The sequence below is a fragment of the Rhinolophus sinicus genome, linkage group LG03 (assembly GCF_036562045.2).
Source record: "Rhinolophus sinicus isolate RSC01 linkage group LG03, ASM3656204v1, whole genome shotgun sequence".
NCBI classification, from domain to species: Eukaryota; Metazoa; Chordata; class Mammalia; order Chiroptera; family Rhinolophidae; genus Rhinolophus; species Rhinolophus sinicus.
Window position 1 is genome coordinate 148,889,062 of NC_133753.1, and position 23,123 is coordinate 148,912,184.

At 42.8% G+C, this 23,123-nt stretch overlaps 1 protein-coding gene across 1 annotated transcript in view; it reads right to left on the minus strand.

The window, feature by feature from the left end:
- The window catches only part of JMY (junction mediating and regulatory protein, p53 cofactor), an 85,353-nt gene extending 82,356 nt beyond the window's left edge, over positions 1 to 2,997 (minus strand). The window contains exon 1 of the mRNA XM_019728183.2: positions 1,381 to 2,997. Coding sequence (XP_019583742.2) covers positions 1,381 to 2,421 — 1,041 coding nt within the window. The 5' untranslated portion in view covers positions 2,422 to 2,997. The remainder of the gene's footprint in view (positions 1 to 1,380) is intronic.
- Between the last annotated feature and the right edge of the window lie 20,126 nt (positions 2,998 to 23,123).

Here is a 23,123-nt window from a genome sequence, read left to right on the forward strand (position 1 = left end):
GCAAAACTCTATGTAAAGATTTGTGTCACTTCCTTCCAAAAACAATTTAAGGCAGAACACACCAGAAATGAGATGATAAAAAAGGAAATGAAAACAGATCCCTGGAACTCTAGGATCATATTATGATTGGGTAATGTTTATCATAAAGTAAACTAACAGGAAAGAGTGAAAACCGGGATTCACGAAGTTGTAACAGAACATTATGGGATAAGAAAGAAAGAGTTATTTCCTAAACCCTCAAATCTAGCAAAGCAAAATAAGAAATAGCCTACTAAGAAACCAGGAGGCTCCAGCTTCCTAGCCTGAATAGCAGGATTCAAGTATTATATAAATATAGGCAAGGATAACAAATGACAATACAATTGTCAGGTAAACACCATAGAGGTATTTCCCCACCCCAAGTCCAACTTCAATTGGTACTAATACAAAAAAATAATTGCTTTGAGAAAGTATCTGTTAGTATTCATTAGGGGAAACTAAGTATATCTGAAAATACTTTTTTGGTAAAGAAGCTATTAAATAGTCATGACCTCAAATTATACATATCTTACACATTGTTGAGTTCCCTTCTTACACATTGTTGAGTTCCCTACGTATACCTATTCAGACCTTTCACCCATATTTCCTGTTACTTTAAGGATTAAATAATTGGAATCAGCTTTTGCACTTTTACTCTTTTGTACAAAAGTGTACTAACCATTCCTGTCCAGGACTTTTTTCTCCCTAAAACAGGAATGAAACATAAGCCATCTGTAAAGACTTGAGATATTCCTAAAGTGTGTATAAAACCTTTAAAAACACATTTGCATCTAATTGTCACTTGGCGCTTTTTCATTTGCACAGGCCATTCATTTGGAGGAAAATGAACTTAAAATTTGCCTAAGTAGCCAAATTACATATGAAGGTAAAGACAGACCAACTATGCTCAAGATAAACTATTTTGACTAAATGAGCATGACACCAAGAAATGACACCAGGATTAATACCTGGGCAGTTACTGCTGGAAAGAGCTTTAAGGACAAAGAGAAAAGCTCTTTTAGCTTATATTTACGGGCCACCTTTTTTCATACTGGCTTTAATCTTATTGGCAGTATCGAGATGTAAATAGGGCACCTAGTACGTATATACAACCTATTTGATAATTGGGTAAAGGAAACCTAAAAACTTATCAAAGGTCCTGCAGAGGGCCAATTAAGGAAAGCGACGGTTTTCCTACCACTGAAAGGAATGAAGTGGGAGACAGGTCACAGGAACCCATCCTTTTCCTTTTCCCTTGTCTGAAAAAACAAGGGTGCCATATGTGCACAGTGCAGACCGAGGCTCCAGTCCTTGGTAACCAGTAACCAAAAGCGATGACTGGGGCCCAGACCAGGATCTTACCTCCTGGATGCGCTTCCTGGCCCGCTGAAGCACTTCTTCGTAGCCCTTTTGCCGCAGCTCGCTAAGGCTTTCGTAATACTCCTCAGGGTCGTCGGTCTCAGTGAAGAGCACCTGGGAGAGGATCTTCCAGCCGCAGGTGTCCAGGCCGTGGCCCAGGTAGACCTGGAGCTGGTAACACAGTGTGTCGATCTCCTGCTCGGTCATCTCCGGTGCGCCCCCGAACAGTACGGTCCACATGCCCGAGGGCTCCTCAGGGAACACCGGCAGGCACGGCTCCAGCTGCGAGTTCACGGAGCACAGCTGCTGGTGCACAGCGCGCAGATCCTGGAAGGAGAAGAGCCCGGCCCAGCTGCACTCCTCGGCCACGGAATCCAGCTCAGCTGCGGGTGGCTGCTGCTCCGCGTCCGAGATGGCCAGGGAGGCCGGGCCCGCTTCGTCCTCCCTCACCATTTCCAACACCTCAATCTCCTCGGAGACCGCCCCGCAGGGGCTCACTATCCGCACCGACGACACAGGGGCCTCCCGGGACGCCGGCGGGGCTGCCGTAGCGGCGGCCCCCGCCACATCTCTGCCTTCAGATCCCCTCCGGACTGGACTGGACTTGGGCCGCACTGGGCTCCTGAGAGGGCTCTCTGCCCCTTTGCCGGCCGAACTCCGCAGCAGCGAGTCCCCACGAACGCTCCGCGCGCTCCGCGGAGAGCCGCCTTCCGCGCATGCCGGGCTCCTCCGGGGCCCCGGGCTCCTCCCCAGAGTCGCAGAGGCAGTGGCCTCAGGCCGCCCCTTGCCTACCGGGCTGCCCGGCCCGCGGGTCCCATCGGATGCCGCTGCGCCGGACTCGGCGCCCCCTCGCGCCCCCGCCTGCTCCCGGGAGCCGCTCCTCTGTCTCTGGGCCGTCCGGTTGTGGCAGGTTATGGCAAACTTGCCTTCAATCTCGTTCCAGGCCACAATAAAGACGAACTTGTGCTTCTCGCGCTCGTCGAACACATGGGGCCGCACAGCCACCCAGTCCGACTCGAGCGTCTCCTCCAGCGCGAACGACATGGTGGCTCTGGCGCCAGGCCGCGGGGGAAGCGACGCTGGCCCTGCCCGCCCGAGAACTCACCGGCTGGCTGCGCCGCGCCCCCCGCTCACCCTCGCCAGGCGCCTTCAGCCATCTTAGCAGCCCGGCCGGTTCGCTTCGCTCGCTCCCCTGTCCCTCCGCACTCGGACACACCGCGCTCCTTTGTGGCGAGACTCGCGGGAAAGACAATACTCGTCCCTGGAGCAGGTAGTTCACATGGTCACGTGCGGCAGGATCTGTTTACAAGCCTCGCGCTGCGGCAGCGCCTCGCGCCCGCCCGGGCCGCCCCCCGCGCGAGGCCGCGGTGCTGCCTCTGTGGCTCTCTGGAGGTGAGGCGCGGGTCCCGCCGGGCCTGGCAGGCCGGTAGGTAGTCGGGGCCGGTGATGTGTGCGTCTCCGCGGCTCGCTGGGGCCGATCTCCCCGCCCCTCCACCTCTTCCCGACGGCACCGAGCCAGCCTGACGGATGGACGCGTCTCCTAAACTCGGCGCTTCAGTATCGCCACAATGTTACCATTCGGCTGCTGACGTCGGCGGCTCCACGAGGGACGTAAACACGGGCACGTGCCGCACGCTGGTGACGCGGCGGCGGCGCGCACACCCCGCCCCCGCGCGCGCCGGCCCCGCCCCTCGGCGTCCCCCCGCCCCTCCCGCGAGCAGCCGCGCGCCCGGCTCTTTTCCTGCGTCGGTGCAGTTTCCTCCTCCCGCGGTCTGGAGCTGGGGACTCGCGGGCCGCCGGCTCTGAAGTGGTGAGAGTGGCAGGTGTGCTTTGCGGGACAGGTGGCCTCCGAACCGCAGGAAAAGAGGAACAAAGGCCGAGGAACTGAGGCTTTCGAACTCCAGTCATTCAGAGTAGCTCTCAAATGTAAGTTTGCCTCCATGCCCCCGGGGGAGTCGGACGGAGGAGCCCTCTGTTTGGAGAGAGGTGCAGTACTCCGTCACGATTCACAGTACGCGACTCATGTGCTAAACTTGATTGGAATCCCCCAGACTGGTGTATTCTACCCTATCACCCTTGAGACACAATTTAAGATATGAAACAACCCAGTAAACTCCAAAATAAAATAAAATTAAATTAAATTTCATTCATGCCCTAATAGTATGAATATTTACGTTTAAGTTGATAGGTGTTTTATTGCTTCAGGTTCATCATTATGAACTGTTCTGTGAACCTCATCTTGAGGTCACTGGCTTGAGCCCTTTTGAAGTTGTATTAAATTATCAGAGTTCCTAGAATGCACATGCCAAAAAATATATCATGTAAATCTGAAGAATTCTGCTATTGATACTGGACTATGATGAAACACATTCTTAAAATTGCCCAGTGGATCTTATAATCCAGTTTATATTATTGGCATTGTCTTTCCTATTAGTGTCCAATCTATATTGCAAATATTCTGCATCCACAGTGGACTATGGAATTCATTCTTTTACTTTTATCCATGTTTCTAAAATATATGCAAAACCATTTGGATTAATCATGCATTGTCAGGTACACTTACTTTTACCTCAGTGGTGTCCTCAGATCTGAATAAAAAGCCAAAACTTTTAGCCCTGTCACTCAGCCCACCTAGATCTGTTTTGACAAAAAAAAAAAAAAGAAAGAAAAGGCACTTTGAACAGGATGAGCAAAAAAGGAAAAAGACTGGTTTTTAAACATTTTTACAGTTTTTTATATGAAGCCACAAATTTTCAAAGCTTGTAACTAAACTTGTATCAACTCTCAAATAGCTTTCAAAAGGAAGAAAGAGAAAACCTGTCACAAAACTATTATCATCTAAGCAAACAGTAGCACATTATAGAAAACTTTGCCATATTTTCTGCTAAAAAGCTACTCCTAAAAGTTTTTCTGATAAAAAGTGATGACGTGATCACTAAGTCTCTTCTTGTAATACATTATAGATAAGTATGAATACTAGGAATGAACATTAAGAGAATGTTTACGGGAAATATTTTTTATTTACGTGTACATTATAATTACAATATTTATCTACAGATATAATATTGTATTACCACACTAGTGCTAAAAAAAAAATTGGTTCATGGTCGCACAGGTGTTAAACATTTTCCCCCAATGCTCCAGCCACTGTGTTTTGTCAAAGGGATTGTTTCAATGTTTCTTGTTTCCTCTTAGTAATTGTTATCCTAGAAATGAAAAGAAACAAACCAAATTTCCCACAGTAGGTACTGTAGTACCCTACAATTCTTTATTTAGATCTGTATCTGATTGTGGGAGAAGCTCTCTGAGTGTATAAATTACTCCCTGGGAATAAGTAAAGCTACAGAAAAACCAAGAGCTTGAAAATTATTATCTGTTTGAGTTTTTTTAAACTGTTGTGGATTGTTAGGTAATCTGGGAAATGCTTTAACTTTTTAGATCTTTTAATTAAAAACTATAATAGTTTACAAAGCGATTTTCAAATTAAATAGCATTTTCCTACACATTCATTTTATCCTCATTAGGCATGAAAGGAATAAGTCTTTAATTTTATATGAGAAAACCATTCTGATTAGTTAGGTCACATATCCCAGGATTGGGAGCAGGGGACAACTTGTGTTCAGGGGCCTGATGGACATCTGTTTTAGATTCTCCCTAAGCAGACACTGAAAAGAAGTCAGGAATGCAAAAACGTGTGGGTATGTATAATACCTGTGACAAACAAAGGACAGAAGCAGGACTGGAGCTCCAGAGCAAAGATTGTTTCCTAAAGAAGTCCCTCCATTGAGTGGAAATGGTTAGGCCTTGCTTAGTCATTGACTGGGGACCACCCTGAGAAAAGCATAGGATGGAAACGTGAAGCGCACTCTGAAGACACAAACAGCTGGGGACTGTCAGCTAACCACACTCCACGCAGCTGAGGAATGAGTCCTTTCTTGAAGAACCTGATTGACACATCTGCACAGCTGCCACTGTTTACCTTGTGTGCCACGGGAATCCACTTCATAACATATTTGGGAAACAGCTCCTCCAGGGCTCTGGTGGGCCTCTCTTCCAGAGGGGAAATTTCGAAGAGGGAAGTTAGAGGGATGAACTGCTCCCGGGAGCTACAGTTGGTCTCATGGCCACAACTGATACTCATCGTCTCCCCACTGCATCATCTGTTCTAACATCTGTTCCTCTCTGCTGGCCTTGGTGGCTCATCTGGTGGTTTCCCCTGCCATCAGTCCTGAGGGGTCTGGTAACCTTACCTGTGGCTAGCCTCCATTACTGTCTCACTACATTTGCCACACTTAGGCAAAAGCTACCAAGAGGCACCCAGTGGGTCACCTAAACTCCATGCACATTCCGCCCTGCTTCCGTCATGAAACAACAGCCCTGCCTCCTCCTGCTGATTGGGGTCAATGGCCCCTGACAAGAGGGTGACTCTTGCCTGTTGGTTCCTGGCCACACAGAGCCCAAAGTGTCCAAGTGGCAACTGTAGCTTATAGTTCAATGGGTCTTTGCTTTCCCCTGTCAAGAATACACCCATTTTAGGGACCAGGACCTCTAACCCCACAGAGCTGTGGGGACCCCCCCGTGGATCATTGAAAGTGATGGTGAGGCTACTCCTGCTTCCACCCCCTGGCCCCTGGACCATGTGTTATTCCTCTTAGGGATGCAGTGCCATATAAAGCTGTGTAATTCAACATTTGTACATGTCCTAGAGGAGAGTACCCCCATCCTTGCAGGGTTGCCTCTGAGCTGGGGCTTCAGCTGTACCTTCAGCAAAGCATGCCAACACTCTATTTAGCCAACAGCTTCTAGATATAGTTTATGACATGACCAATGGATCTGTAAAATGGATTTCCTGGTTGGATACTAAGTTGTTTCTGTAGATCAGCCATTCTGCAAATAGCCTGACAGTGGTACTGGCTGAGGCCCTGTAGGCAGGAATGGCAAACCCATACCCAGATGAAGCATCTGTTCCTATGAGAAAAATTATTGGCTCTTCTAGGATGAAAGGACCATTCTTATGTAGACCATTTGCTGCCAAGTCGAGGTTATCCTTAAGGAATAGGGCCACACTGGGGGTTCCGTGTTGTCTGTTGTTGGCAGGTTGAACATTCAAAGCAGGCACTCACTACATTGACCTTCATAGGTGTGAGTCCATGTTTTCTGACCCATACCAAGCCTCCGTCTCTGCAACTGTGGTCATAGCATCTATTTGCTTATCATGCCAGTGAATGTCAACTGGCCTAGTTACCTTGTCCACTTGGTTATGTGATGCCTATGCCATAGTGGCATTAATGTACGATACAAAAATGTTCACACTTTGTGCCCACTCTCCTGTCTCCATCTACATGTCTCTTCCCCAGACCTCCTTCTCTCTAAAACAAAATTTTAGTTTTTCTCCTTCCAGGTTACTGATCATTCACCATTGTCCATGAGTCCATGTACATTTTTATTTTAGGCCACATCTCCTTTTGCACAAAGTATATGACCTCCTGAAGCTCTACCCATTGGGAAGATTTGTCTTGCACACGGTGTCTTATTACTGTTTTTCACAGCCTCCCCTGAATAAAGCAATAACGCAGACAGCATCCACTTTTGGTTTTCACCCACATACCGAATCAACCTATCCATAAGCCAAGCCAGGAGTTTTTTCTCCTCCTAAAGTTGGTTGAATGGGGCGGGTGGCATATGGTCATTTGTGTGAGCTGAGGAGGAACGCTGCTACATAGTTGGTGAGGCACGTCAGATGCCATGGGGTCGGGTGCTGGGCCCCTTGCTCGTGCCCCTAGCTGTGTCCTTGCTTCCTACTTATGCTCAGTCCTAGAGGTACCGTCCACCTTATGACGGATTGCTATCGGGCCCATCTCACTTTATGTCTTGTTCCCAACTCATGATGGGCAGTTCCAGACTCATGGGCACTTCGTATCCCAAGGTCAAGTGTTCCAACCCTATCAGGGCCCACCAGCACGCCTGGAGCTGTTTCACAAGCAGTGTATTCTCCTATGCTGCAGGTAGTGTGATCTTGCTGTACAGTGAGTCTTCCACTGGGATTTGCCGTAAGCCTCATACCATATCTGTATTTGACATCTCAAATGCCAAAGAGTGCTGGGGGTTTCATTCCAAGCAGCAGGTCTCGCAGCCCTGGACCTGCTGCTGAGCCATGCTCTACTCCAAGTCCTCCTCAAAGCTGGTACCTGCCATATGGGCTGGAGAAGGTTTCCTAGGTGTGGAATGTGTTGCCTCCAAAGCCCAAGGAGGCTTAACAGCCATTGTGCTTCCTTCACTGTGGTGGTGGATGCATGATGCAACAGTCTGTCCTTTCCTTTGAAGGGGATGTCCTCCCAGCCACCTGACCATGGGCTGTGCAGAAACTTGACTGAGTTGGCAAGTGCTTGCATTTCTATAGAATTTACCTCTCCCTTTGTGTATGTGCCTCACCAAGGTCTCCAGCATGCTAGCACCCTCGTGCTCATACTGCCACATCAGCATGATGTCATCACTGTAATGAATCAATATGTTTTGCAGTGTGTCCAGATGGTGCAGATGTCTTCAGGCTAAATTATGACAGATGGTGGAAGAGTTAACCTGGCCCTGGAGCAAACTGTGTCTGATCTTCTTTCCTGACTGGAATAGAAACGTACACATTTTCCCAGTCAATGGCTGCATACTACATACCAGAGACCATATTATCTGCTCTAGCAAAGAAACTACATCTGGCTGGCCAGCTGTGAGCAGGGCTATTTCTTGGTTGAGCTAGTAGTAGTCTCCAGGGTCCATTTGGTGTCTGCAAGAACCAGACCTGCAAATTAAACACATATTCCAGAGACCACCATGCCTGCATCTTTAAAGAGTGGCATTAATCTCTGCCATCCCTTGCTAGAGTTACACTTTTTGATTCATATCTAGGTGGGAGGGGTGCAGTTTCACAGGCTTCCACTTGACCTTCCCCACTATGATAGCTCTCACCAACAGGCCCAACGTGTGGGTTACTACAACTGCCACATATGTCAATCTTAATTATACTTGGGGACCAGGGAAATGAGTTCCAGATGACTTCACAGACCCAGTGGACGCTGACTTTGACCAAAACTTCATTTATTACTTGGCCCCTGTATGCCCTCACTCATGCAGAGCCCATCATGAAGTTTCTGGTTGTTAGGTATGGGTGTGAACTTGGACTCTGTCGTCAATAATCCTTGAAATGTCTGAATATTCCTCTTTCACCTGTGAACAGTCACTTGTACATGGCCTAGGTCCCTTTGGGGAAGCACTGGGGAAATCATTATATATTTCAGCCTTCCCCACACTGAGACACAGTCATTTCTTCAGTCAATGGGCACCAGGTCTGAAAACTGAAAACTGGTTCAGGTCCAGAAACTGGGCAAGAGTATTTGGGGGCCAACTTCGCTCAACCTCCTGTTCATCCACTCTGTTTTGATTAAGTGTAGTATTAACCAGTGCCCTTTGGCTGCTCAGCTATTTTGCCCCTAGGGATGCTGTGTCCTACTAATCATCCCCTAACTGTGAACACTCTAACCCTCTGGCTTCTGATGGTGCAATGGTACCATCGGCCTCTCTTGTTCCGGGCCCTTCTCATCCCCTGTGCTCTCAAGTGAGCCAAATTCTGTGACTGCTTCTGCCTTTAACCCTGGCCTGCAGAGGAGAGCCACACTGAAATTCATAGGGATGCCGGAGCTCCTCTCACCAGCGGATTTCTCACACCCTTGATGAATGGTGTATCCTTCGGGTCTTCCTGGGAAACAGTCCTTCTGCCCTCATGTAACATAGTCATTCCAGCACTCTCACTTCCCTGAGTCTTTTACTCCCTTCCTCGTCTGTATACCATGGCAATTCAAGCATTTCAATTCAGGCTCTGTGAAGGCCATTGCTTTTTCCAAGTTTCTAGGAGTCACCCTAGCTGCAAGTTCCAACATCCCCTAGGGTCCTAGCTTAAATATTAAATTCTCTCGTCCTGAGAGAGTGAACTTAGTGTCAATAAACAATGTTAGTTACACACTGCTTTTCACCATAAGTCTGTAGGGTGACAATGAAACTCTATAACAAAAAGGGATACATTGTCCTTATATGTATCATTCCCCTTATGTTTCAAATGGCTTAATTATTGCATCAGCAATACATTCCTTTTCACGGGTACAGTGTAAACTCCCCACCAGTGAAAATTTTAGAAGCAATACTCTCAACTATTGCTGGTGGTTCTCTGTGCTGTACCCGTCACTCAGAATGGGGTGCTTATTACTAGCCAGGTGGGGAGTGATCTAGTCTCCAAACCCCATCTTCCTGCTTTCTTGGACTACTTCTAGTACCCATGGTGCTAGCTGGGCTCTCTGGGAAGCAGACACTGAGAGGGAGTGAGGAGTGGGAAAGGTTAATGGAGAGGAACACCTTGAAAGAAAAAGGGAGAAGGCAGGATGGGCAGAGGGGCATCAGCCTGAAATCCCTGCCAGCCCAGTGGGGAACTGGAGCAGTGATTGTTAGAGGAGGTGGATGCTGAATGGAAACAGCTAGACCCTGTTCCTACAGCCTTATTCAGTCATCAGGTAGGAGCCAGACGAGAGTAAGTTTATCCCGACTACCGTTGTCACAATTCATCATAGGCTGGGGGCCACCTTGAGAGGTGTCTGACCGAGGCTTGAAAGCTACAGTGAATCCTGAAGGTGCTGTCGGCAGAGGGCTGTCAGCTAAGCCCACTCTTTGCATCTGGGTAGCAGGTACTTTCTTGAAAGGGGATCTGAGTTGTGCATGTTTACAACTACACTTTTTAATATTTTACATCAGTTGTGGCCAAGTATCCTTATTTTCCAAGTGATGAAAGGAAGATAAAGGAGGAAATGAGGTGAGGAAAGATGGAAGCTCTGTAAAGTGATGCCTGACTGCACTGGCACCACTGTATGAGACACAGTAGGTCACTTGGCAGATTTTCTCCCTCTGCAAAAGGGGCTTCTCCAGAAGGGATGCAAGTAAAGACCATGCTCCTTTCTTGCAAAGCACAGGAATGGAGAAGGAAGGCGGTATGTGTTTGCCTGGTTCCTTCCCGTCTCTCATTTCTCAAAAGTCGAGTTTCACCCCTTGGGGAGCTCGCACTTCCAGTTTGCATCATCCAGCCCTTCAGGAAGCCAGGTTTTTGCCCTGCAGTGTGGTGTTTCCACAATGCCTAGAAATGAAGGCAGCTCAGCATCGATAGATTCAACAACCCACCAATAAGAACAAGCCACCCAGCTCTGCAAAAGCAGCAGCAGTGCATGGTCTGGGATGCAGGTAGCGCCTTCAGAAAGAAAGGCAGCTGAGGGCTGGGAAGATGCACAAAGTTTATGTTGATAAGCAATCTAATTTTCTTCTTGGGCAGCACCTAAGAGTAGTATGCTTAATTAAGGACTTCAATATTCTCTAAAGCTTAAAACAACTTTCTGAAGTCTTATCATAAAAGTAACACATATTCACTGTAGGCAAATTTGAAACTGCAGACAAAAGAGAAACTAAATGCTACCTAGAGGTGCCACTTTTAAAACCTCGGTGTATATATTTTTATACCCTTTCCTATGCTTATTTACAAAAAGGAGATCCCATTATAAATATTGTTTTGTAAACTCCTTTTTACTTAATGTGTCTTGAAGATGTTAATACATATGCATCTTTACTATCATTTTTAAAGAAACTTTATATCCTAAGTCTTTGAGCACGTATTTCTCTTTTCATTCTTAATGCCCTGTCTAGAGGAACCCTTTGAAACTCATACACTTAACCACTGTATTACTCAAGATTCTCTTAAGAAGCAAATACCAAGATAGGATTAGATGTGCAAGATATCTGGGTGGGGGAACACCTGTGAGGGAAAATGAGGAGGAAGCCAGCAGAAGGGGAGTGCTAGTAGATTGTGAAGGAGAGCGGGGAGACGGGAAGCCTCAGTAGAAAGCTGTACAGCGCCATGCAGTCTAAGGACGGTCTCACTAGGCCAGAGGCCAACGGGGAGTCCTCAAGCAGAAGTTACCTGTCACAGGAGTTTTGCATCTCACAACAGCAGGCCTGCCTGCGTCTCTCTGTCACTCAGTCATTGGCTGGCAGCAGCCTGTGGGAAGTGTGGTAGGTTCCTAACTGCAGCAGGACTGCAGCCGGATGTCAATATTACGCTCAGAGATCTGAGAGGCACATTCTTGTGGCTGCCTCAAATACCATCTGTGCTTTAAAAACAAACAAACTTGGGACTATTCATTCATTGATTCATGACACAGCGAGGGCAAACGTATGAATATGATGTGATGCTCACATTCTAGTCATTGGCTTCAGTCTGAGTGGATTATCATAAATGATTTTTCAGATTCTAAGGTAAATTGTAAGGTAAATATTAAATGGGGTTTGGGTTCTTTCTCTTTCGGTTGCACCCATTCCTATATTCATTTTACCTGATGTGAAATATCTGGGTGAGTTTAACACAATATATTAAAATCTAGAATGTGAAACAATACCTGTATTTCTAAAAAAAAAAAAAAAGTTTTGAAAAGAGAATAATATATACATCCCCAAATACACATTTTTCTTTACTTTCCTATCCATACGAGGTCGGACAAAAAGTTTGCAAACTCATCCAAGAAAAAGTGCTACATACCTCATTGATGAATAATCACTACGGTCACCTTCGAAGTACTCCCCTTGGGAAGCTATGCACTGACGCCAGCACCTAGTCCACCCTTCAAAGCAATCTTGGAACTCTTTTTCTGGAATGGCCATCAGAGCTGTCGTCCTATTACCCTTGATGTCCTGAATGCCATCAAAATGTCTTCCTTTCAATATTTCCTTTACCTTTGCGTAAAGAAAGAAGTCATTGAGGACCAGATCAGGTGAGTAGGGAGGGTGTTCCAACACAGTTATTTGTTTACTGGCTAAAACCTCCCTCACAGACAGTGCCGTGTGAGCTAGTGCATTGTCTTTATGCAAGAGCCATGAATTGTTGGCGAAAAGTTCAGGTGTTTTCGTCTAACTTTTTCATGCAGCCTTTTCAGCACTTCCAGATAGTAAACTTGGTTAACTGTTTGTCCAGTCGGTACAAATTCATAATGAATAATCCCTCTGATATCAAAAAAGGTTAGCAACATTGTTGTGACAAGTTCCCGACCTTAATTGTCAGACCTTGTCTATTATTTTATTTTTTAAATATTTTTCAGCTTTTTAAAAAATTAAGGTGTACAAAACAACATAATGATTAGACATTTACACCCTTCACAAAGTGATAACCCCACCCATCTAACATCGTACGTAACTATTACAATACAATATTCCCTATGCTGTACTTTACATATGTGAATTAAAGTTGGCATTCAGTATTATATTAGTTTCAGGTGTGCAGCACAGTGGTTAGGCATTTATATAATCTATGAAGTGATCCCCACGATAAGTCCAGTACCTATCTGACACCCTACATAGCCTTACAAGGTTGTTGATTATATTCCCCATACTGTATTTCACATCTCTGTGACTATTTTGTGACTACCAATTTGTACTTCCTAATGCCTGCAGCTTTCTCACCCATCTTCCAACCTCCCTCCCATCTAGCAAGCATCGGTTCTCCATATCTATGAGTCTATTTCTGTTTTATATACTTGTTTATTCTAGTCTTTAGATTCCATATATAAATGAAATCATGGTATTTATCTTTCTGAAATCATATGGTATCTGACTTACTTCACTTAGTACAATATCCTCTAGGTCCATCAATGTTGATGCAAATGGTAAGATTGCATTCTTTTTTATAGCAGAGTAATACTCCATTGTATAAATGTACCACAATTTCTTTATTCAATTGTCTACTGATGGCATTTTTGTTGTTTCTATATCTTGGCTATTGGTAATGGTGTTGCAGTAAACATAGGGGTGCATATATTCTTTTTCAAATTAGCATTTTGGATTTCTTTGAATAAATACCCAGCAGTGGATTTGCTGGGTCATAAGATAGTTTTATTTTTAATTTTTTGAGACGCCTCCATATTGTTTTCCATAGAGGCTGCACCAATTTGCAATCCCACCAACAGTGCACGAAGGTTCCCTTTTCTCCACATCCTTGCCAGCACTTGTTTATTTATTGATGATAGCCATTCTGACAGGAGTGAGATGGTATCTCATTGTGTTTTTTATTTGCATTTCTCTGATGATTAGTGACGTTGAGCATCTTTTCATATGTCTATTGGCCATCAGGATGTCCTCTTTAGAGAAATGTTTATTCAGGTCCTCTGCCCATTTTTTAAATTAGATTGTTTGTTTTTTTGTGTTGAATTGTATGAATTTTTTTTTTAAATAAATGTATATTAGCCCCTTATCAGATATATCATTGGCAAATATCTTTTTCCATTCAGTAGGATGTCTTTTGTTTTGATGGTTTCCTTTTCTGTGAAAAAACTTTTCAGTTTAATGTAGTCCCATTTGTTTATTTTATGTCAGTAAAAGTATGACTAAGGGTAATGTCTGAGAGTTTGCTTCCTATATTTTCTTCTAGGAGTTTTATGGTTTCAGGTTTTACATTTAAGTCTTTAATCCATTTTGAATTTATTCTAGTATATGTTATAAGAAGGTGGTCCAGTTTCATTTTTTTTTGTATGTGTCTGTCCAGTTGTCCCAGCACCATTTATTAGATAGACTGTCTTTACCCCAGTGTAAATTCTTGTGTCATCATAGTTTAAATGAGCATATAGGCATGGATTTATTTTTGGGCTCTCTATTTGTTCCATTGATCTATGTATCTGCTTTTATGCCACTGCCATGCTTTTATACTATAGCCTTATAGTATAATTTGATATCTAGTAATATGATATCTCCAGCTTTGTTCTTTCTCAGGATTGTCGTGGCCATTTGGGGTCTTTTATGATTCAATATAAATTTTAGAATTATTTGTTCTAGTTCTGTGAAAAATGCCATTGGTATTTTGACAGGGATTGCATTGAATGTATATATTGCTTTGGATAGTATGGACATTTTAACTATATTAATTCTTTATATCCATGAGCGTGGTATATGTTTCTATTTGTTTGTATTTTCTTTAATTTCTCTCTTCAGTGTCTTATAATTTTCTGAGTCCAGGTGTTTTACTTCCTTGGTTAAATTTATTCCTAAGTATTTTATTACTTTTCTATGCAATTGTAGATGGGATTGTTTTCTTAATTTCTCTGATAGTTTATTTTGGTGTCTAAAAATGCAGCCAATTTCTGAATATTAATTTTGTATCCTGCTACTTTACTAAATTCATTTATCAGTTCCAATAGTTTTCTGGTGAACTCTTTGGGGTTCTTTCTGTATAGTATCATGTCATCTGCAAATAATGACAGTTTTACTTCCTCCTTACCAATTTGGATGCCTTTTATTTCTTTTCCTTGTTTGATTGCTGTAGCTAGGGCTTCCAGCACTATGTTGAATGGAAGTGGAGAAAGCGGGCAACCTTGCCTTGTGTCCTGAGCTTAAGGGGAATGGTGTTAGCTTTTCCCCATTGAGTATGATGTTAGCTGTGGGTTTATCATATATGGCCTTTATTATGTTGAGATATGTTCCCTCTAGTCCCACATTGCTGAGAGTTTTATCATAAATGGATGCTGGATTTTGTCAAATGCATTTTCTGCTTCTGTTGACATGACCATATTATTTTTTATTTTTCATTTTGTTTATGTGGTGTATCACATTAATTGATTTGCAGATATTGAACCAATCTTGCTTCCCAGGAATGAATCCCACTTGATCATGGTGTATGATCTTTTTAATGTATTGCTGAATTCAGTTTGCTAATGTTTTGTTGAGGATTTCTGCATCTATGTTCCTTAGGGATATCAGCCTATAGTTTACTTTTTTGTAAGATCTTCATCTGGTTTTGGGATCAGGGTAATGATGGCCATGTAAAATGAGGTTGGGAGCCTTCCCTCATCTTGGATTTTTTTGGAATAGTTTGAGGAGAATAGGTGTTAATTCTTTTTTGAATGTTTGGTACAGTTCACCTGTGAAGCCATCTGGTCCAGGACTTTTGTTTGTTGGGAGCTTGTTGATTACTCATTCAATTTCATAGTAGTAATCTGTCTGTTTGGATTTTCTGTTTCTTCTTGATTTTTGCCTTGGAAGATTGATGTTTCTAGGAATTTATCCATTTCTTCCAAATTGTCCAATTTGTTGGCATATAGTAGATTGTAGTGTCTTCTTAAAACTTTTTTTGTATTTCTGTGGTGTCGGTTGTCACTTCTCTTTCATTTCTGATTTTATTTATTTGGCTCCTCTCTCTTTTTTTCTTGATGAGTCTTGTTAAAGGTATGTCAATTTTGTTTACATTTTCAAAAAACCAGCTCTTGGTTTCATTGATCTTTTGCATTGTCTTTTTTTAGCCTCTATTTCATTTATTTCTGCTCTGATCTTTATTATTTCCTTCCTTCTATTCACTTTGGACTTTATTTGCTGTTCTTTTTTAGTTCCTTTAAATATAAGTTTAGATTGTTTGAAGTGTATTTTGTTTCTTGAGGTAGACCTGTATTGCTATGAATTTCCCTCTTAGAACTTTAGCTATGTCCCATAGGTTTTGGGTTGTTATGTTTTCATTTTTATTTGTCTCAAGGTAGCTTGGAATTTCTTCCTTGATATCACTATTGACCCATTCATTACTTAATAGCATGTTATTTAGCCTCGATGTGTTTGTGTGTTTTCAGTTTTTTTCTTGTAATTGATTTCTAGTTTTATACCATTGTGGTCAGAGAAGATGCTTGATATGATTTCAATCTTCTTAAACTTATTGAGACTTATTTTGTGGCCTAATGTGGTCTATTTTGGAAAATGGTCTGTGTGCACTTGAAAATAATGTATTAATATGTTCTGTTTCTTTGGGGTGAAATGCTCTAAAAATATCAATTAAATCTGTCTGATCTAATGTGTGATTTAAGGCTGCTGTTTCTGTGTTGATTTTCGGTCTTGAAGATCTGTCCATTGGTATCAGTGGGATGTTAAAGTCCCATATTATGACTGTTTTACTGTTGATCTCTGCCTTTATGTCAGTCAATATTTGCTTTATTTATTTAGGTGCTCCTATGTTAGGTGCATAAATGTTTACTAGGGTGATGTCCTCTTGTTGAATTGATCCGTTTATTATTATGTAATGTCCTTCTTGTCTTTTATTAAAGTCTTAACTTTGAAGTCTATTTTATCCAATATAAGTATTGCTACCCCAGATTTTTCCTCATTTGTGTGAAATATGTTTTTCCATTCCTTTACTTTCAGCCTGGTGTGTCTTTTGATCTGAGGTGGGTCTCTTGTAGACAACATTTATATGGGTCTTGTTTTCTTATCCACTCAGCTATCCTATGTCTTTTGATGGGAGCATTTAATCCATTTACATTTAAAGTGATTATTCATAGGTACATAGTTATTGTCATTTTATTACTCATATTTTTGATCTTCATTTGTGTGGTTTTTTTTTCTCCCTTCTTTTACTTAAAGAAGTCCTTTTAGCATTTCCTGTAATACTGGTTTGGTGGTAATGAATTCCTTTAGCTTTTTCTTGTCTGGGAATCTCCTTCAATTTTAAATGATAGCCCTGCTGAGTAAAGTAGTCTTGGTTGTAGGCCCTTGTTTTTCATCACTTTGAATATTTCCTGGGTCTCCCTTCTGGCCTGCAAAGTTTCTGTTGAGAAATTAGCTGACTGTCTAACGGGAGCTCCCTTTTAAGTAACTACCCTGTTACGCTGAAAATAAGACCCAGCCAGACAATCATCTCTAATGCATCTTTTGGAGCAAAAATTAATATAAAACTGGGTTTTATATTATATTATTTTACTATAAGACCGGGTCCTATATGAATTTTTGCTCCAAAAGACTCATTAGAGCTGATTGTCTGGCCAGGTCTTATTTTTGGGGAAACCTGGTAGTTGTCTTTCTCTTGCTGCTTTTAGGATTGTCTCTTTGTCTTTAACCTTTGCCATTTTAATTATGATGTGTCTTGGTGTGGGCCTGTTTGGGTTCCTCTTGTTCGGAACTCTCTGCACTTCCTTGGCTTGTATGTTTATTTTCTTCACCAGGCAAGGGAAGTTTTCAGTCGTTATTTCTTCAAATAGGTTCTCAATCCCTTGCTTTCTCTCTTCTCCTTCTGATACTCCTATGATGTGAATGTTGTTACGCTTGATGTTGTCCCACAGGTCCCTTAAACTATCCTCATGTTTATTCTTTTTTCTTGTTGTTCCGATTGGGTGTTATCTGCTACCTTGTCATCTAAATCACTGAATAGATCTTCTGTTTCATCTAATCTGCTGTTGATTCCTTATAGTGTATTCTTCACTTCTTATTGGTTCTCTTTTATGGTTGCCATGTCCTTTTTTATGCTTGCTATCTATCTCTTTGTTGAAATCCTCACAAAGTTCACTAAGCATTCTTATAATCAGTGTTTTAAATTCTGTCTCTGGTAGGTTGGTTGCCTCCATTTCATTTAGTTCCATTTCTGGAGGTTTCTTCTGTTCCTTTATTTGGTACATGTTTCTGTGTGTCCTCATTCTGGCTGCCTCTCTGTGTTTGCTTCTATGTACTAGGTAGATCTCCTATGTCTCTCAGTCTTTGCTGGGTGTCCTTATGCAGTATATATCCTGTGTGGTTCAATGGCAGTCTCCCTGATCTCTTGTGCATGTGTCCCAGGAGTTTCCCTTGAGTGTGTTGTGTGTATTCTCCAGTTGTAGTTGAGCCTTGATTGTTTTCAGCATGTCAGTGGGTGGGATTGACTCCCAGGCTGACTGACTGTGAGGACTGGCTATGCTCACAGTGTATGAGCTGCTATATGGGAGCTGACGCCTCAAAAGAGGATTCACTGCCATGCCTGTTGAGACCCACCTTTCGGTGAGCTGCTTGTGGGGCTAACCAGTTAGTACTCTGGTGTGGTCTCACACAGGCTTCTGGGTATGTTGTTTGTGGTGTTTCTTGGAGGGGGCTCCTGTGCAGGCCAATTTCAGCCTTGCCAGTTACCCGCCCATGGCCATAAAGCTATATGTGGTTGGCTGCTGCCTGTGCTGGACCTGGAGGCATATGGCGTGGCCTTACTGTGAGCTGAGGCAGCTGCCACCAATAGTGGGCCTGAGACAGCATAGCAAAAGGCCCATGGCCCCCTAGCATTATTGCCACCTGACGGCTGCCCATAAGGCTCAGCCATTGAAAGAGCCTCCTTAGGTGAGTGGGCTGGGCTGGGCTGGTTGACCTGCTGTTGAGAGTGCCCTCGATGATGCAGCACTAGCTTGGCAGGGTGGAGTCTCAGGGAGTCACAACACATAGTTGGTGGCTTTTACAAAGTTACTGCAGATTCAGTCTTACGCCAGTGCCCGGCTTGTGACTACTTTGCACAGTGCCCGAGAACACTGCAGCCAGCCACCACTTGCCTCAGATCACAAATCACTGAGAGTTGCCCAAGAGTGGCTGTGGCTCAGCTTTTGGGTCATGGGCTAACATCAAAATTTCCCTGGGCCATCATGGGCCGTCTGCTGCTGTAAAAGGCCTCCGCCACTCGTGGGGCAGGGCAGCCACCCAGGTGCCCAGAGTGTCCCTGGCAACACAGCTCAAGGTGGGCGGGGCAGGGTTCCATGTAGCTAGGGGGTGTGGTTGGTGTTTTCTACAAAATCAATACAGTCTCGGCTCCCACACTAGTACCCCACAACCACCCCACAAAAATGCCCCGAGAACGCCACGGCCAGCTACCGCAGGCATCCACCGCCACCTGTCTATGCTGTGGCACAGGTCTTGGATTACTGCCCACCAGCAGACGTTTCCCTGGGCTGCCATAGGCTCTCTGCCTACTTTAAACAGGTTTCCACAGCCTATGGGGCAGGGACAGTAGCCCAGCAGTCAAGAGTTTCCCAGACAATGTAGCACCAGCTGTGCGGAGGGCAGTGACCCAGAGCACAACAAAGGCAGTGCACACGTGCGGATCCCACCAGACCAGTATGGTCCCAGATTTGGCCCTTTGGGGGAGGGCTTAACCCTGAAAAGATGCTGCTGTCATGTAAGCCACAACTGTGCAGGCTCCACACAGAGATAACAATGGCTCCTATCCCTCTAGCTCCCACCCCGAAGCCACACAACTCAGATCTTCTCTGCATGTCCCCAGGCCTCTCAAGGTGCCACCCCTCTGCCAGAGACCAGGTGAGTGCCCGCAAGTGAGCAAGTCCTTGTACTGGCTCTACACGAGGGCATGTATGTTTCCAGCTACCTTTTGCTCCACTGGGAAGGGCAGACAGAGTCCTCATTGCTTTTCACTTTCAGATGCATGGCGACTCCTCTTCCCAGCACAGGACCCCTGGGCTGGGGATCCTGGCATGAGGCTGGGGGCCCCTCCCTTTTCAGGGGGGACTTCTGCCTCTGAGGTGTCCCTCTGGGTGGTGTTCAACCTCTCTCTGTACGTTTGGGGTCAGCCAGTTTTGCATCTCCCCGCCTCTTGCCAGTCTCAATGTGGCCTCTTCTTTATATCCTTAGTTATAGGGTTTCTGTTTAGCTAGTGTTCAGATGATTCTTGAGGTTGATGGTTCTATAATTTATTTGTATTTTTGGTGTTATACTGGGATGCAGTAGGCATAGCATTTACCTAATCCTCCATCTTCCATCAATCTAAGGATCAACAGTCAGGCATTGCCCTTCCTTGAAGGAGGATTTGAGCTGTGCCTCTCCATGTCTGCCACAAGTGAGTCATACAGTTGACACATGTTTGAATTGCACAGGTCCACTTATATGTGGATTTTTAAAAATAAATAGTCAGCCCTCCATATCGCCACATTTCACATCTGTGGATGTAGAGGGCTGACTATGCATTGTTCCACCCCGTTTTATATAAAGGATTGAGCATCTGCAGATTTTGGTATCTGTGGGGGGGTCCTGGAACTAGTCCCCCTCAGATACTGAGGGAGGACTGTAGTTACCTTTTTGGGGAATCAAAAGTTATACGTGGATTTCAATTGTGTGGTGGGGATCGATGCCCCTAATCCCCATGGTGTGCAAGGGTCAGCTGCAGGTATTTATAATAGTAAAAACTGGAATAGTCTAAATATCCATCACATAGTAATCAATAAACATGTAATAGAGATATGAAAAAATATACGGCAATAAAAATGAATAAACTAATACTACATCTGTCAAGAACTAGTTAACCACCTGTCATCATGGTTAAATTTCAGAAACATGATAAGTGAAAAAAATCACATATAGAAAAAGGCATGTATATAATTTCTATAAACTAGAAACACAACTATATTGTTTGTGGATCTTAAATATGTAGGAAATGTATTAAAATATTCATAGGAATTATCACTAAATTCATGATATGTCTAGGAAAGGAGGGTGGGCATTAAGATCAGGGAAAGAGATTCAAGGGGCTACAAATGTATCTATAAACTTTGGCTTTTTAAAAAAATATCTGAGTTAATATGCATTATAGTACAATACTAATATATGATGAAATTTGGTCTTGAGTACATGAGTGTTTATGATATTACTTTAGTTTTTCTCAATTTAAAAAGTACTTCATAATAAAATTAATGATTTTTAAAAATACCATGTAATCATTAAAACAAAATTACAGCTAGCATATTAACATGGATATATTTCAAAAGCAGTGTTAAATGAAAAATTACAGTAGGGTATATACATTATGATGCTATTTCAATATTTAAAAAAATAAAATGGCATTCTATATTATTTATAGAGTTATACTTATGTGGCAAAAATATTTTAAAATGCAAGGGTAGGGCACACACCAAGATCCAAATAGTTTTACCTTTGAGGAGAGGGGGCGATGAATAGGAATGGGGAGGGATATGTAAAGGATTTCCAGATACTCACATTGGCTAAAACTGGGTGTTGAATTTATGGGTGTTTATTATATTAGTTTCTCTGTTCCTTGTTATGTTTGATATGGGTCATATTTTTAAAGAATTTAAAATATTCCATTCTGAGTGGTCTTTTCCTTCTCTTTAATGAAAGTAACTACATAAGTATATGCCATCACTTGACTGCCATGAAAGGGAAAGGAAAAGAATGTCTTCTGCATTTGTCTTATTTTCTGCTATATCCTTTGCTGCACCCATTTTTGCAAAACACTGACTTGATGTCACTGATTAAAAACTACTCCCCCAAGACTTATATGACCAGTTATTTTTGTGGGTGTTAAGCCTTGTTGCTACAGTGGGAGAACACTAGCATTCTCAGGCACAGGAAGTTAAAAGAAGCACGGTAGGTAGTTAATTCTTCTATAGGTAAGTCCTAGCTTCTGTTCCCCCCATTTAAAAATCCAGACTTTAATCAATTTTATGGAGAAAGGATATGAAGTTAGAACTATTTACACCTTTCTGATCCTTGTTAATCCATATATCTGTTTTACATGGTTGCCATCCCTACATAGGGATTTTGTTGTTGTCTTTTTATTTAACTTCAGTTAACATTTCCGTGTATCTACTTAGTCCCACACTAATCAGTGTTCCATAGTTTTCCATCTTGATAATGCACTGCAGTTTACTTTAGCCTTACCACTATTGTTGAACTTTTGAGATTTTTCCAACTTTCCAGTATTATAAATAGCATTTCTATGACCATCTTTGTACAAACTACTTCTTTTCTTTCTGGTCATTTCCTTGAGGTATAATCCTAAAGTGGAATTAAGCCAAAATATGAAAAGTTTTATAACTTGAAGTTCATATTCCAATATTATATCAATTTACCTTAGACCCAACAATATTGGGGTTACACGTTTTAATATATTTTTAAAAATTTAATAAGTATGTAATGATTATTGAAAATTAACTGACTTAAAAATTCTCCCAGATGCTTTCTTATCTTTTTTGTTGTTGTTTTTCGATTATTAAAAGTAATACCCTCTCACTGTGGGGGAAAAAAAATCAAGTTAGTAAAAGTGCCTTCTAAACCTCCACCCCCAAAGATTCCATGTTCCAATTTGCTTGCATTCTTTCATGTTATTTTAAACGCATGTAATAGTTTCATTCTTAAGACTTCAGACTTCAGGTGGCATGTGGAAGTTCACTAGAAACCTACCCAGTCAGTACATCCTGTGTGTTTGGTGCTTTTCTCTCCTGACTTTGCTGTTCCCTTGATTATTTCCTTTCTGTCCCAATCTACAGCCCTACTCTCTTCACTTGCTCTTTTTCCTGAAATTTCCAATATAATCCAACCTCCCAAAACCTTTGTTTGCCACCATTGGACCTATCAGCTACAGGCTTACCTTCATTCACAATCCAGTTTTAAGCCTTAGCAGCATGTCAGAACCCTATCCTCAACCCCCACCCAACATTATTTAAATTAGAATCTTAAAAGATAGGACCCAGGAATCTGTACTTTCAAAAGTGCCGCAGGTGTGAATTCTTAAGTGCCTATTCTAAGATATAGACAGGGTTGAAAACCACTCTGTTACTCTAATTTCTGAATAATTGTTGCATACCTGCATGTTTTTACTGTTTCTCTAATCACTTCTCCTTAATTCCCTATAAGCTGGACTCCGAGTCTCCTGCTTTACTGAAACCAGTAACTTCCTTTTTATCAAATTCAATACTATTCCGTCCTGAGAATAGGTGATAGATGGAGAAGTTGTCTCTTCTGCCCTCAGTGTACTTTTTATGTTACTGTACAAGTTTCATATTTGTTAGTTTTGCTGTTTCATATTTGTTAATGTACGTTAGATATTGCTGCATTGCACACTACCCCAAAAATTAGTGGTTTAAAGCAACCAAAGCCTTTTCTTTGTTTCAGTTTTG